We start from the raw sequence: 15,975 nt of genomic DNA on the forward strand, positions 1-15,975 counted from the left end.
CATATGTTGCCTATTCACGCCTCATATGTTGCCTATTCACGTCTCATATGTTGCCTATTCACGTCTCATATGTTGCCTATTCACGTCTCATATGGTGCCTATTCACATCTCATATGTTGCCTATTCACGCTCATATGTTGCCTATTCACTCATATGTTGCCTATTCACGTCTCATATGTTGCCCATTCACGTCACATATGTTGCCTATTCACGCCTCATATATGTTGCCTATTGCTCATATTCACGTCTCATATGTTGCCTATTCACGTCTATTCATATGTTGCCTATTCACGTCTCATATGTTGCCTATTCACGTCTCATATGTTGCCTATTCACGTTCTCATATGTTGCCTATTCACGTCTCATATGTTGCCTATTCACGTCTCATATGTTGCCTATTCACGTCTCATATGTTGCCCATTCACGCCACATATGTTGCCTATTCACGTCTCATATGTTGCCCATTCACGTCACATATGTTGCCTATTCACGTCTCATATGTTGCCTATTCACGTCTCATATGTTGCCTATTCACGTCTCATATGTTGCCTATTCACGTCTCATATGTTGCCTATTCACGTCTCATATGTTGCCTATTCACGTCTCATATGTTGCCCATTCACGTCACATATGTTGCCTATTCACGTCTCATATGTTGCCTATTCACGTCTCATATGTTGCCTATTCACGTCTCATATGTTGCCTATTCACGTCTCATATGTTGCCTATTCACGTCTCATATGGTGCCTATTCACGTCTCATATGTTGCCTATTCACGTCTCATATGTTGCCTATTCACGTCTCATATGTTGCCTATTCACGTCTCATATGTTGCCTATTCACGTCTCATATGTTGCCTATTCACGCCTCATATGTTGCCTATTCACGTCTCATATGTTGCCTATTCACGTCTCATATGTTGCCTATTCACGTCTCATATGTTGCCTATTCACGTCTCATATGTTGCCTATTCACGTCTCATATGGTGCCTATTCGTCTCATATGTTGCCTATTCTCATATGTTGCCCATTCACGTCTCATATGTTGCCCATTCACGTCTCATATGTTGCCTATTCACGTCTCATATGTTGCCCATTCACGACTCATATGTTGCCCATTCACGTCTCATATGTTGCCCATTCACGACTCATATGTTGCCCATTCACGTCTCATATGTTGCCCATTCACGACTCATATGTTGCCCATTCACGTCTCATATGTTGACTGACTATAAGATTTTATCTCGATACATGAATAAATACATGCTGTGTTAATGTTGGTATGTTTACATACCAGCAATACCCACTGTGGTGTGCATAAATCGCAAGCCCATAGTTAGTCAATAGGGCTAACTGGCTAGCTACTACTGTTAGTTAGCTACTACCGTTAACTAGCCAGATAGCCACAAATAATTATTAGCTAGCTAGCTACCCACAAAGAATTGGCATCTACCCATTAGTTTCAGGTCCTTTTTGCTTGTTGTACTATCTGGTTAGTGTCACGTCTGCTCCTGCACCTCCCCTCCGGCGTACGACGTCGCCAGAGTGCTAACCACCGGTCCTGGGAACCATCAACACCTGGATTCCATCACATTCATCATTCCCTTCTATATGTCAGTCTTCCAGGTTCACTCACCAGTTGGTTTTGTTCTTGTTTATCGACGTACTGCCTTATGTTGGTGTTGTGTTCTTGGTTTTGTTGTTTTATTAAAATGTTTCACCTGTACCTGCTTCCACCCCCCCCATCATTACAGTTAGCTACATTATAGCTGATTGTTAAGTAAAATGTTTGCTTTGTGTACATCTTGTTTTGTCTCTATTGCCATTGTTCTGGTTGGAAGAAGGTCCATGCACTCGGAGCATGAGAGTGTGGAGCATGGCAGCAAGCATATTGAGAAACACTCTCCTCTGCTTTGAGCTATGAGAGATTGACATGTATATTATTTATGTAAGCTCTATGTGTACATTTAAGGGTCAGCCGTGGTGCCCTGCTCATTTTCCCAAGTCCCTCTTTGTGGCACCTGGCCATAAGCCTGGGCAGTAGTCCAGGTGCAACAATACTAGGACCTGTAGGACCTGCCTTGTTGATGTTGTTGTTATGAAGGCAGTGCAGTGCTTTACTATGGACAGACCTCTCCCCATCTTAGCTACTGTTGCATCAATATGTTCTGATCTAAACAGTTTACAATCCAAGCAGTTTAATCACCTCAACTTGCTCAATTTCCACATTATTCATTATAATATGTAGTTGAGGTTTAGGGTTTAGTGAATGATTTGTCCCAAATACAACGCTTTTAGTTTTTGAAATATTTAGAAAACAACTTATTTCTTGACAGCCATTCTGGAACTGGCAGCAAGCCCTTGTGAATAAGTGTTGCAGTAATGTCACTGTAGTAGCTGATATATTGTTGAGTCATCCGCATAGATAGACACATGGGCTTTACTCAGAGCTAGTGGCAGGTCATTAGTGAGAAAAAAGTAAGGAGCCTACACAGCTGCCCTGGCGTAGCCAGAGGTGTAAAGTAAAGCCATAACACATATGTTTTTTCAGCAGCAGACTATGATCGTTAATGTCAAAAGCCGCACTGAAGTCTAACATAACAACCACCGACAATCTTTTAATTATCAATGTCTCTCAGCCAATCATCAGTCATTTGTGTACGTGTCGAGCCTGTTGAATGCCCTTCCTTATAAGCATGCTGAAAGTCTGTTGTTCATTTATTTTCTGTAAAATAGCATTGTATCTGGTGATACAGCATTTTCACTAAGGGTTGGTAACAGGCTGATTGGTCGGCTATTTAAACCAGTAAAGAGTGCTTTTCCTGGGTAGCAGAATGCTGGTGTGTGTGTGTGTGTGTGTGTGTGTGTGTGTGTGTGATGTGTGTGTGTGTGTGTGTGTGTGTGTGTGTGTGTGTGTGTGTGTGTGTGTGTGTGTGTGTGTGTGTGTGTGTGTGTGTGTGTGTGCTGGTGTGGGTGTGTGTGTGTGTGTGTGGTGCTGGTGTGGTGTGTGCGTGGTAAGATGGTAATTGGCGCTCACGTTGCCCCTGGTGACAGGGGTATTGAAGGCATCTCCCGTCATCCCGGAGACGTGGACAGACGTTGAATACTGAAGTCGATCTGAGGTGTCCTGGCTGGTGTGTATGTGTGTGTGTGTATGTGCGTGTGTGTTAGGGTGATTTAGAACACAGAGAAGTGTGTCTGATTAATGGCACAGCTTGTTACTGTAGACAGAACTGACCTCTTCTTTTCACCTTAACCACCACTGTACAATATGAAGCATAGCTTTATCTGCAGGCAACACACGCACACACATACATACATACATACAGAACTTTTCTGTGGTAATTCAGTTCTTCCAGAGAAATGTGTGTGTGAGCGCACGTGCGTGTGTGTTTGTGTTTTTGTATGTATGTATGTGTGTTTGTGTGTGTGTGTGTGTGTGTGTGTGTCAGCTGCACTGCATGTGAAGCTAATGAAGATGATGAATGAGATAAGTAATCCTTCTCACCCCCCCCCTTTTAAGATTTAGATGCACTATTGTAAAGTGACTGTTCCACTGGATCTCATAAGGTGAATGCACCAATTTGTAAGTCGCTCTGGATAAGAGCGTCTGCTAAATGACTTAAATGTAAATGTAATGTAAAATGTAAATGAGACATGACAAGACAAAAACACCGCTAGTAGTCCTTAGGGACACACACAAACACACACACACACACACACATACACTCACACACACAAACCCTCTCACACACACACACAAACACACACACACACACACACCCACACAAACAGACACACACACAATCACATCTACACTCTCTCTCTCACACACACACACACACACACACACACACACACACACACACACACACACACACACACACACACACACACACACACACACACAAACCCACACACATCTACACACACACACACTCAAACCCACACATCTACACACTCACTCACACACACACACACACACACACACACACACACACACACACACACACACACACACACACACACACACACACACACACACACACACACACACACACACACAAACAAACCCACTCACACATACACCTACACCCACACAGACATAGGCAGACACACACATGCATGCATAAGACAGACACAGGAGAGTGAAAGAGAGGGAGGGGGAGGAATGTGGAGCAAAGAATATGATTCAAAAACAAGAACAGCGGGACTGAGAAAGGAATAGAAGTTATCACTTTTGACATCTCCTTGGTCGGTCGGTCTCTCTCACACCTTGGATGTCACACCTAAAGCAGTGATATCATCCAATCAGAGGTGAGATGATATCTTCGTGTGTAATCATAGAGATGCTGTTGTCAACCCTCACCATCACACACTTCTGTAATGACTAACCAAGAGACCTGAAGACTTTCCTTAGCTCCCCGTAGATAATACCTATAGGTTTTAGCTCAGCTGACTAACACAGTCTTGGTCAGGCCTAGGGTTGCAAAGCTACCGGTAATTTACCAAAGTTACCGGAATCTTCTGTAATTTGGTAATTAACAGAAAATCTACAATATGGCAATCGATACTACCTTTGGTAATTTATAATTTACAGTTTTTTACAATCCCTTTGGCACTAATTTCAGAACCTTGATGTCATTTTTCAAAACTCTAGACACAAAACTCACAAACGATGATCAAAATGCATTTTTTTTTAAGTCTAACACTTTTCCCAAATACTTGGATATAATACACATAAAGCTAAGATCATTTGTTCATTGAACTAAAATCCCCTGTTCAAAATGACACAACTTAACATCAAAGTATTACCATTTCAAAATGCAATCACACATTACATCTGAGATGACTGTCTATTCATTTCATTCAAATGATCTAACTATCAATTGATACAACTGCTCAAAATGATAAGTGACTGGTTGCATTACTCTTAATGCATAGTTTTATGGAAACTGACAAACAATATTCCATGTTTAGATCATGAAAGTTCCATTGACACCAATTACCGTGGAACATGAACCAATTGGACTATATTATCTATGGATGTAATATGTCATCATCATTCTTTATCAGACACTGTTTCTATGGTCCCATGTACCACTTTTCCAGACCATGTTTTCAGATTTGACATTATTGTACACTCACTGGCCACTTTATTAGGTACACCTATCTAGTACTGTGTAGGACCCCCTTTTGCCTCCACAACAGCCTGAATTATTCATGGTGTTGTACGTTAAGAGATGCCACTCTGCACACAACTGTTTTAAACAGCTGTTATTTGAGCATGTGTGGCCTTTCTGTTAGCTTGAATGAGTCTGGACATTGTCCTCTGTCCTCTCTCATTAACAAGGTGGTTTTGCCCACAGAAATGCCGCTCACTGAATGTGTTTTGTTTATCGCACCATTCTCTGTAAACTCTATAGAGACTGTAGTGAGTAAAAATCCCAGGAAGGCAGCTGTTTCTGAGATGCTAGAATCACCATGTGTGGCATCAACAATCATGCCACGGTCAAAGTTGCTTAGATTACTCATCTTGTCTGTTCTAATGTTTGGTCAAACAACATCTAAAGCTCACTAGTCTATATACTCTATATATTGACATGCAGGCAGCCACATGATTCGCTGTTCGAATATAACTTTCCTTGATGGGCTAAATCAGGTCTGTAGAGCTGATGGCATGACCTATGTCATTGTGTGGGATAATGTCAGGTTCCACCATGCTCAAATGGTGCAAGCATGGTTTCAGGCCCAACCACAATTTACCCCCCTGTACTTACCCCCATACTCTCCTTTCCTTAACCCGATTGAGGAATTTTTCTCCACATGATGGACCATTCTTGATGCAAACGGGAAACTGTTGAATGTGAAAAACCCAGCAGTGTTGCAGTTCTTGACACAAACCGGTGCACCTGGCATCTACAGTACTACAATACCCCGTTCAAAGGCACTTAAATGGTTTGTCTCGCCCATTCACCCTCTGAATGGCACACAATCCATGTCTTAATTCTCTCAAGGCTTAAAAATCCTTATCGAACCAGTCTCCTCCCCTTCATCTAAACTGATTGAAGTGGATTTAACAAGTGACATCAATAAGGGATCATAACTTTCACCTGGATTCACCTGGTCAATCTATGTCATGGAAAGAGCAGGTGTTCCTAATGTTTAGTTCACTCAGTGTATATTTAGGATGTTTTCCATACATTTGTTGTCTCCCAAAATCATATAATTTAATGATTTTATATATACACAATAAGTGATAAGGCAACACAGAGGGCCAGAGATAATTACAAACACCTGTGATAATCTGAAGTGCCCAAAAGGGCCACTAGAAGTATTGTGATAGATTACATAACATCCTTGAAAGATTCTGGTAAACTCAGCAAAAAAAGAAACATCCTCTCACTGTCAACTGCGTTTATTTTCAGCAAACTTAACATGTGTAAAAATTTGTTTGAACATAACAAGATTCAACAACTGAGACATAAACTGAACAAGTTCCACAGACATGTGACTAACAGAAATTGAATAATGTGTCCCTGAACAAAGGGGGGAGTCAAAATCAAAAGTAACAGTCAGTATCTGGTGTGGCCACTAGCTGCATTAAGTACTGCAGTGCATCTCCTCCTCATGGACTGCACCAGATTTGCCAGGTCTTGCTGTGAGATGTTACCCCAATCTTCCACCAAGGCACCTGCAAGTTCCTAGATATTTCTGCGGGTATGGCCCTAGCCCTCACCCTTTGATCCAACAGGTCCCAGACGTGCTCAATGGGAGTGAGAACTGGGCTCTTCGCTGGCCATGACAGAACACTGACATTCCTGTATTGCAGGAAATCACGCACAGAACGAGCAGTATGGCTGGTGGCATTGTCATGCTGGAGGGTCATGTCAGGATGAGCCTGCAGGAAGGGTACCACATGAGGGAGGAGGATGTCTTCCCTGTAACGCACAGAGGTTGCATGCATTGACAACAAGCTCAGTCTGATGATGCTGCCTTACAACAGGCCTACAAGCCCTCAGTCCAGCCTCTCATAGCCTATTTCGAACAGTCTGAGCACTGATGGAGGGATTGTGCATTCCTGGTGTAACTCGGGCAGTTGTTGTTGCCATCCTGTACCTGTCCCGCAGGCGTGATGTTTGGATGTACTGATCCTGTGCAGGTGTTGTTACATGTGGTATACCACTGTGAGGTCTGCCACTGCGATCAGAATTTCTAAGCAAACAGCTGGAGGCAGGGATTTCTCCTATAGAGATCAATTGTTATGGAATGGTCTGCCTACCCATGTGAGCGATGCAGACTCAGTCTCAAACTTTAAGTCTTTATTGAAGACTCATCTCTTCAGTAGGTCCTATGATTGAGTGTAGTCTGGCCAAGGATTTTGAAGGTTAACGGAAAGGCACTGGAGCAACGAACCACCCTTGCTGTCTCTGCCTGGGATTCTCTGCCTCTAACCCTATTACAGGGGCTGAGTCACTGGCTTACTGGTGCTCTTCCATGCCGTCCCTAGGAGGGGTGCGTCACTTGAGTGGGTTGAGTCACTGGCGTGATCTTCCTATCCGGGTGGGCGCCACCCCAAGGGTTGTACCGTGGCGGAAATCTTTGTGGACTATACTCGGCCCTGTCTCAGGATGGTAAGTTGGTGGTTGAAGATATCCCTCTAGTAAGGTGGGGGCTGTTCTCTCTCTCTCTCTCTCTCTACCATACCTTTGTCTGTACCTTATACCTTGATGCTATTTTATCGCCCCCAGAAACCTCCTTTTACTCTCTATTCCAGACGTTCTAGACGACCAATTCTTATTGCTTTTAGCCGTACCCTTATTCTTCTCCTCCTATGTTCCTCTGGCGATGTAGAGGTGAATCCAGGCCCTGCAGTGCCTCGCTCCACTCCTATTCCCCAGGTGCTCTCTTTTGACGACTTCTATAACCGTAATGGCCTTGGTTTCATGCATGTTAACATTAGAAGCCTCCTCCCTAAGTTTGTTCTATTCACTGCTTTAGCACACTCTGCCAACCCGGATGTTCTAGCTGTGTCTGAATCCTGGCTTAGGAAGACCACCAAAAATTCAGAGATTTTAATTCCAAACTACAACATTTTCAGACAAGATAGAACTGCCAAAGGGGGCGGTGTTGCAAAGATAGCCTGCAGAGTTCTGTCCTACTATCCAGGTCTGTACCCAAACAATTTGAACTTCTACTTTTAAAAATCCACCTCTCTAAAAACAAGTCTCTCACCGTTGCCGCCTGCTATAGACCACCCTCTGCCCCCAGCTGTGCTCTGGACACCATATGTGAACTGATTGCCCCCCATCTATCTTCAGAGCTCGTGCTGCTAGGCGACCTAAACTGGAACATGCTAAACACCCCAGCCATCCTACAATCTAAACTTGATGCCCTCAATCTCACACAAATTATCAATGAACCTAATAGGTACCTCCCCAAAGCCTTAAACACGGGCACCCTCAGAGATATCATCCTAACCAACTTGCCCTCTAAATACACCTCTGCTGTCTTCAACCAAGATCTCAGCGATCACTGCCTCATTGCCTGCATCCGTAATGGGTCAGCGGTCAAACGACCTCCACTCATCACTGTAAAAAACTCCCTGAAACACTTCAGCGAGCAGGCCTTTCTAATCGACCTGGCCGGGGTATCCTGGAATGATATTGATCTCATCCCGTCCTATGGCATTCTGCATTAGCATCGAACAGCCCCCATGATATGCAGCTGTTCAGGGAAGCTAGAAACCATTACACACAGGCAGTTAGAAAAGCCAAGGCTAGCTTTTTCAAGCAGAAATTTGCTTCCTGCAACACTAACTCAAAAAAGTTCTGGGACACTGTAAAGTCCATGGAGAATAAGAACACCTCCTCCCAGCTGCCCACTGCACTGAAGATAGGAAACACTGTCACCACTGATAAATCCACCATAATTGAGAATTTCAATAAGCATTTTTCTACGACTGGCCATGCTTTCCACCTGGCTACTACTACCCCGGTCAACAGCACTGCACCCCCAACAGCAACTCGCCCAAGCCTTCCCCGTTTCTCCTTCTCCCAAATCCGTTCAGCTGATGTTCTGAAAGAGCTGCAAAATCTGGACCCCTACAAATCAGCCGGGCTAGACAATCTGGACCATTTCTTTCTAAAATTATCTGCCGAAATTGTTGCCACCCCTATTACTAGCCTGTTCAACCTCTCTTTCGTGTCGTCTGAGATTCCCAAAGATTGGAAAGCAGCTGCGGTCATCCCCCTCTTCAAAGGGGGGGACACTCTTGACCCAAACTGCTACAGACCTATATCTATCCTACCATGCCTTTCTAAGGTCTTCGAAAGCCAAGTCAACAAACAGATTACCGACCATTTCGAATCTCACCATACCTTCTTTGCTATGCAATCTGGTTTCAGAGCTGGTCATGGGTGCACCTCAGCCACGCTCAAGGTCCTAAACGATATCTTAACCGCCATCGATAAGAAACATTACTGTGCAGCCGTATTCATTGATCTGGCCAAGGCTTTTGATTCTGTCAATCACCACATCCTCATCGGCAGACTCGAAAGCCTTGGTTTCTCAAATGATTGCCTCGCCTGGTTCACCAACTACTTCTCTGATAGAGTTCAGTGTGTGAAATCGGAGGGTCTGCTGTCCGGACCTCTGGCAGTCTCTATGGGGGTGCCACAGGGTTCAATTCTTGGACCGACTCTCTTCTCTGTATACATCAATGAGGTCGCTCTTGCTGCTGGTGAGTCTCTGATCCACCTCTACGCAGACGACACCATTCTGTATACTTCCGGCCCTTCTTTGACACTGTGTTAACAACCCTCCAGGCAAGCTTCAATGCCATACAACTCTCCTTCCGTGGCCTCCAATTGCTCTTAAATACAAGTAAAACTAAATGCATGCTCTTCAACCGATCGCTACCTGCACCTACCCGCCTGTCCAACATCACTACTCTGGACGGCTCTGACTTAGAATACGTGGACAACTACAAATACTTAGGTGTCTGGTTAGACTGTAAACTCTCCTTCCAGACCCATATCAAACGTCTCCAATCCAAAGTTAAATCTAGAATTGGCTTCCTATTTCGCAACAAAGCATCCTTCACTCATGCTGCCAAACATACCCTTGTAAAACTGACCATCCTACCAATCCTCGACTTTGGCGATGTCATTTACAAAATAGCCTCCAATACCCTACTCAACAAATTGGATGCAGTCTATCACAGTGCAATCCGTTTGGTCACCAAAGCCCCATATACTACCCACCATTGCGACCTGTACGCTCTCGTTGGCTGGCCCTCGCTTCATACTCGTCGCCAAACCCACTGGCTCCATGTCATCTACAAGACCCTGCTAGGTAAAGTCCCCCTTATCTCAGCTCGCTGGTCACCATAGCATCTCCCACCTGTAGCACACGCTCCAGCAGGTATATCTCTCTAGTCACCCCCAAAACCAATTCTTTCTTTGGCCGCCTCTCCTTCCAGTTCTCTGCTGCCAATGACTGGAACGAACTACAAAAATCTCTGAAACTGGAAACACTTATCTCCCTCACTAGCTTTAAGCACCAACTGTCAGAGCATCTTACAGATTACTGTACCTGTACATAGCCCACCTATAATTTAGCCCAAACAACTACCTCTTTCCCAACTGTATTTTATTTATTTATTTATTTTGCTCCTTTGCACCCCATTATTTTTATTTCTACTTTGCACATTCTTCCATTGCAAAACTACCATTCCAGTGTTTTACTTGCTATATTGTATTTACTCTGCCACCATGGCCTTTTTTTGCCTTTACCTCCCTTATCTCACCTCATTAGCTCACATCTTGTTTATACTGTATTATTGACTGTATGTTTGTTTTACTCCATGTGTAACTCTGTGCCGTTGTATCTGTCGAACTGCGTTGCTTTATCTTGGCCAGGTCGCAATTGTAAATGAGAACTTGTTCTCAACTTGCCTACCTTGTTAAATAAAGGTGAAATAAAAATAAAATAAAATAAATATTTCGGATGGGACGTTAAACGGGTGTCCTGACTCTCTGAGGTCATTAAAGATCCCATGGAACTTATTGTAAGAGTAGGGGTGTTAACCCCGGTGTCCTGGCGAAATTCACAATCTGGCCCTCAAACCATCACGGTCACCTAATAATCCCCAGTTTACAATTGGTTCATTCATCCCCCTCCTCTCCCCTGTGACTATTCCCCAGGTCGTTGCTGCAAATGAGAACGTGTTCTCAGTCAACTTACCTGGTAAAATAACAAATAAATAAATACAAAAAAATGATTGATTGAGCTGTCCGTCCTGTAGCACTGTCTTAGGCGTCTCACAGTACGGACATTGCAATGTATTGCCCTGGCCACATCTGCAGTCCACATGCCTCTTGCAGGGACACTGGGCATCTTTCTATTGGTGTTTTTCAGAGTCAGTAGAAAGGCCTCTTTAGAGTCCTAAGTTTTCATAACTGTGACCTTAATTGCCTACCGTCTGTAAGATCTTAGTGGCTTAACGACTGTTCCACAGGTGCATGTTCATTAATTGTTTATGGCATTGAACAAGCATGGGTGTAACGGGTGTTGTCGTCAGATGAAGAGGAATCGGACCAAAGCCCAGGGTGGTAAGTGTTCATGACTTTTTATTTAAACTGAACACTAAACGAAAATAACAAAGTGAATAACCGAAACCGAAACAGTCCTGTCAGGTGCAAAACACTAAACAGAAAACAACTACCCACAAGACACAGGTGGGAAAACGCTACCTTAGTATGGTTCCCAATCAGAGACAACGACAGACAGCTGTCCCTGATTGAGAACCATACCCGGACAAAACAAAGAGATACCAAAACATAGAAAAAAGAACATAGAATGCCCACCCAAATCACACCCTGACCAAACCAACATAGAGACAGACGTAAAAAGCTCTAAGGTCAGGGTGTGACAATGGGAAACAGTGTTAAAACCCTTTACCATGAAGATCTGTGAAGTTATTTGGATTTTTACAAATTTTCTTTGAAAGACAGGGTCCTGAAAAAGGGATGTTTATTTTTTGCTGAGTTTAGTTTACTGGTAAACTTAGAATATTTCCAGTTATATACCCACCTTTTGCAACCCTAATCAGGTCCTTGCTGTAGATGTTAGCCAAATATTGCTCCGTTAACTAGAGGGTCTATGGTTCAAGTCCCACTCCTGCTGATTCCGCCTCAGTCACTACATCACTATGACATAACACAGTATTAGATAATACACTGTGTAAACATATAGTTGCAGTCACTCATATTTGATTATTATTATCATATTAGTCTTGATTGAGTGGCATCAGGAGCACACAAAGCACTCAACCGGAACAGCTATCCACTCATTTTTTGTGTGTGTGTGTGTGATAGGAAAATAACACTCAAGCCGTTCACCATGGAAACGGCTCATAACAAGCCAGTCTGCCAACATAACAGATGTCAAGTTATGTACAGATGTAGGATCCAAATTTGATCACTCTTTTGTTGCTGTGAATTTGAGGGAGGGAGGGAGGTCCCATGTGGCTGGTAGAGCCAGTTGGTAGAGCATAGCGATTGCAACGCCAGGGTTGTGTGTTTGATTCCCACGGAGGACCAGTACTAATCACAACAGAAAGTCACTCTGGATAAGAGCATCTGCAAAATGAGAAAAATATCAAATGATATAAAATGCCAAATGAACAGCACTTGTTTGGTATTTTAAGTGTTGCAGTTCATTTTGAGTGTGATGCAAAAGTCCAATCTTATTCATAAACCTTTTAAAAACAACAAATACTGTAAGTGGTTCATAAAACACCTGGACAACACCTGGACATAAAACACCTGGATAAAAGGAACACTTATGTGAGAATGCTATTCATTGACTACAGCTCAGCGTTCAACACCATAGTACCCTCAAAGCTCATCACTAAGCTAAGGATCCTGGGACTAAACACCTCCCTCTGCAACTGGATCCTGGGTTTCCTGATGAGCCGCCCCCAGGTGGTGAGGGTAGCTAGCAACACATCTGCGACGGTGATCCTCAACACTGGAGCTCCCCAGGGGTGCGTGCTCAGTCCCCACCTGTACTCCCTGTTCACCCACGACTGCATGGCCAGGCACGACTCCAACACCATCATTAAGTTTGCTGACGACACAACAGTGGTAGGCCTGATCACAGACAACCTACGAGACAGCCTATAGGGAGGAGGTCAGAGACCTGGCCGGGTGGTGCCAGAATAACAACCTCTCCCTCAACGTAACCAAGACTAAGGAGATGATTGTGGACTACAGGAAGAGGAGGACCAACATGCCCCTATTCTCATCTACGGGGCTGTAGTAGAGCAGGTTGAGAGCTTCAAGTTCCTTGGTGTCCACATCAACAACAAACTAGAATGGTCCAAACACACCAAGACAGTAGTGAAGAGGGCACAACAAAGCCTATTCCCCATCAGGAAACTAAAGTTTTGGCCTGGGTCCTGAGATCCTCAAAAGGTTCTACAGCTGCAACATTGAGAGCATGGTTGCCTGGTTGCTTTACTGCCTGGTAAGGCAGGCGGTGTCAGAGGAAGATCCAAACAATTGTCAAAGACCCCAGCCACCCCAGTCATAGACTGTTCTCTCTACTAACACATGGCAAGCGGTACCAGAGTGCCAAGTCTAGGGCAAAAAGGCTTCTCGAACAGTTTTTATCCTCAATCCGTAAGACTCCTTAACAGGTAATCAAATGGCTACCCGGACTATTTGCATTGTGTGCACCTCCCCCAACCCCTATTTTATGCTGCTGCTACTCTCTGTTTATCTCATATGCATAGTCACTTTAACTATACATTCATGTACATACTACCTCAATTGGGTCGGCCAACCAGTGCTCCCGCACATAGGCTACCCGAGCTATCTGCATTGTGTCCCGCCACCCACCACCCACCACCCACCAACACCTCTTTTACGCTACTGCTACTCTCTGTTCATTATTTTTGCATAGTCACTTTAACCATATCTACATTACATACTACACCTCAATCAGCCTGACTAACTGGTGTCTGTATGTAGCCTCGCTACTTTTATAGCCTCACTACTCTATATAGCCTCACTACTGTATATAGCCTGTCTTTTTACTGTTGTTTTATTTATTTACTTACCTATTGTTCACCTAATACGTTTTTTGCACTATTGGTTAGAGCCTGTAAGTAAGCATTTCACATGTTGTATTTGGCGCATGTAACAAATAAACTTTGATTTGTTGTAATATAACCCTATATTATACAAATGGATCCTAAAGTACTTCTACCGTCCAAATGTCCTACCAGTTGCTCCAGTAATATCATGATGTGTTCCTGTGAAGTTTATTCTCCTTTTTTTAACCTTTATTTAACCAGGCAAGTCAGTTAAGAACAAATTCTTATTTTCAATGACGGCCTGGGAACAGTGGGTTAACTGCCTGTTCAGGGGCAGAACGACAGATTTGTACCTTGTCAGCTCGGGGGTTTGAACTTGCAACCTTCCGGTTGCTAGTCCAACGCTCTAACCCCTAGGCTACCCTGCCACCCCTTGTAGTGCTGGTAAGCCTAACTTTATCCCTTAATAACCCCTTAACACCTGTCTCCTGACCTATATCCCTTGTCTCCTCACCTGTAGTTTCGGTAGCGTCCAGACTGCCAGCTAGCTGCTCCAGTAGTTGTGCTCTGGCTGCATTCCTGCGATGTTTTTTCCCCTCATAGTGTTGCTGGGCCATCAGAGGGTTGTTGAACCATGCTCCACACAGACAGCAGTACTTCCCTGTCTCACCACTACCACCACTACCCACCACCACCACCGGGGGTGCTAGAGAGGAGGGCCGTGGTAGGGCAGGAGGAGCAGGGTTTGAGTCGCTGGGCTGGGGGGTGGAAGGGGATGAGTCTGGGGCAGGGAGGGAAACAGGGCAGGAAGAAAAGGGGAGGGAGGAAGTTATGAGAAAAAAAGAGAGATGATGGTTAAGGGGGAGATTAAAGGGGAATAAAGGAGAGGAGATAACAATAGTAATAGAAGGATGGAGGAAAGGAGTGAGGAAAGGAGTGAGGAAAGGATGGAGGAAAGGATGGAGAAAATTATGGAGGAAAGAATGGAGGAAAGGAGTGAGGAAAGGATGGGGGAAAGGATGGCGGAAAAGGGAGAGAAAGAGCCCATTAAAATCATCTCATATAAACACACGGAGGTGATAATAGTCCATAAACATAAACCAATAATAATTGTTGTAATGTGTAGGGCCGGGACAATACCAATATCAAGATAGTTTTTCCTTGTCAAAAAAATGAAGCAGACCTAATTCTTTGGTCCTTTAAAAACCTGCTGTATGTAAAATATTGTGCCCTATTTTACATTTGACATTTGATTCATTTAGCAGTTAGTGTGTGCAGTTAGTGTGTGCAGTTAGTGTGTGCTGTTAGTGTGTGCAGTTAGTGTGTGCAGTTAGTGTGTGCAGTTAGTGTGTGCAGTTAGTGTGTGCTGTTAGTGTGTGCAGTTAGTGTGTGCAGTTAGTGTGTGCAGTTAGTGTGTGCAGTTAGTGTGTGCAGTTAGTGTGTGCAGTTAGTGTGTGCAGTTAGTGTGTGCTGTTAGTGTGTGCTGTTAGTGTGTGCAGTTAGTGTGTGCAGTTAGTGTGTGCAGTTAGTGTGTGCTATAACTTGGAAAATATACGAATGTGATCTGGATGACAACATGATGTCTGTTTCCAACAGTTCAACCAGCCTCGTGTTTTGTTTCCTTGCCACAACACTAACAAGCACACACCCCCCTTCTCCCCCAACAAGATTTAGATGCAAGTGGCTGTTCCACTGGTTGTCATAAGGTGTATGCACCAATTTGTAAGTCGCTCATAAGAGTCTTAAATGACAAATGTAAATGTAAGCATAGCAATACTGGTACCCGACCAAGTTTCAAACACACACACACACACACAACCACAAGCACCCACACACACACACACACACACACACACACACACACACACACAC

At 43.9% G+C, this 15,975-nt stretch overlaps 1 protein-coding gene across 2 annotated transcripts in view; it reads right to left on the bottom strand.

The window, feature by feature from the left end:
* Window positions 1-11,631: 11,631 nt before the first annotated feature.
* Window positions 11,632-15,975, bottom strand: part of LOC118378838 (zinc finger matrin-type protein 4-like) — a 146,313-nt gene continuing 141,969 nt past the window's right edge. Inside the window, exons 5-6 of one of the 2 annotated variants that reach the window (XM_052477919.1) lie at window positions 14,618-14,884; window positions 11,632-12,643 (exon numbers count right to left, since the gene is read on the bottom strand). In XM_052477919.1, the coding sequence (XP_052333879.1) occupies window positions 12,612-12,643; window positions 14,618-14,884 (299 nt within the window). In that variant the 3' untranslated portion in view covers window positions 11,632-12,611. The remainder of the gene's footprint in view (window positions 12,644-14,617; window positions 14,885-15,975) is intronic. The other variant, XM_052477918.1, reaches the window with a different exon arrangement.

The sequence above is a fragment of the Oncorhynchus keta genome, chromosome 24 (genome assembly GCF_023373465.1).
Source record: "Oncorhynchus keta strain PuntledgeMale-10-30-2019 chromosome 24, Oket_V2, whole genome shotgun sequence".
Classification (NCBI taxonomy): Eukaryota; Metazoa; Chordata; class Actinopteri; order Salmoniformes; family Salmonidae; genus Oncorhynchus; species Oncorhynchus keta.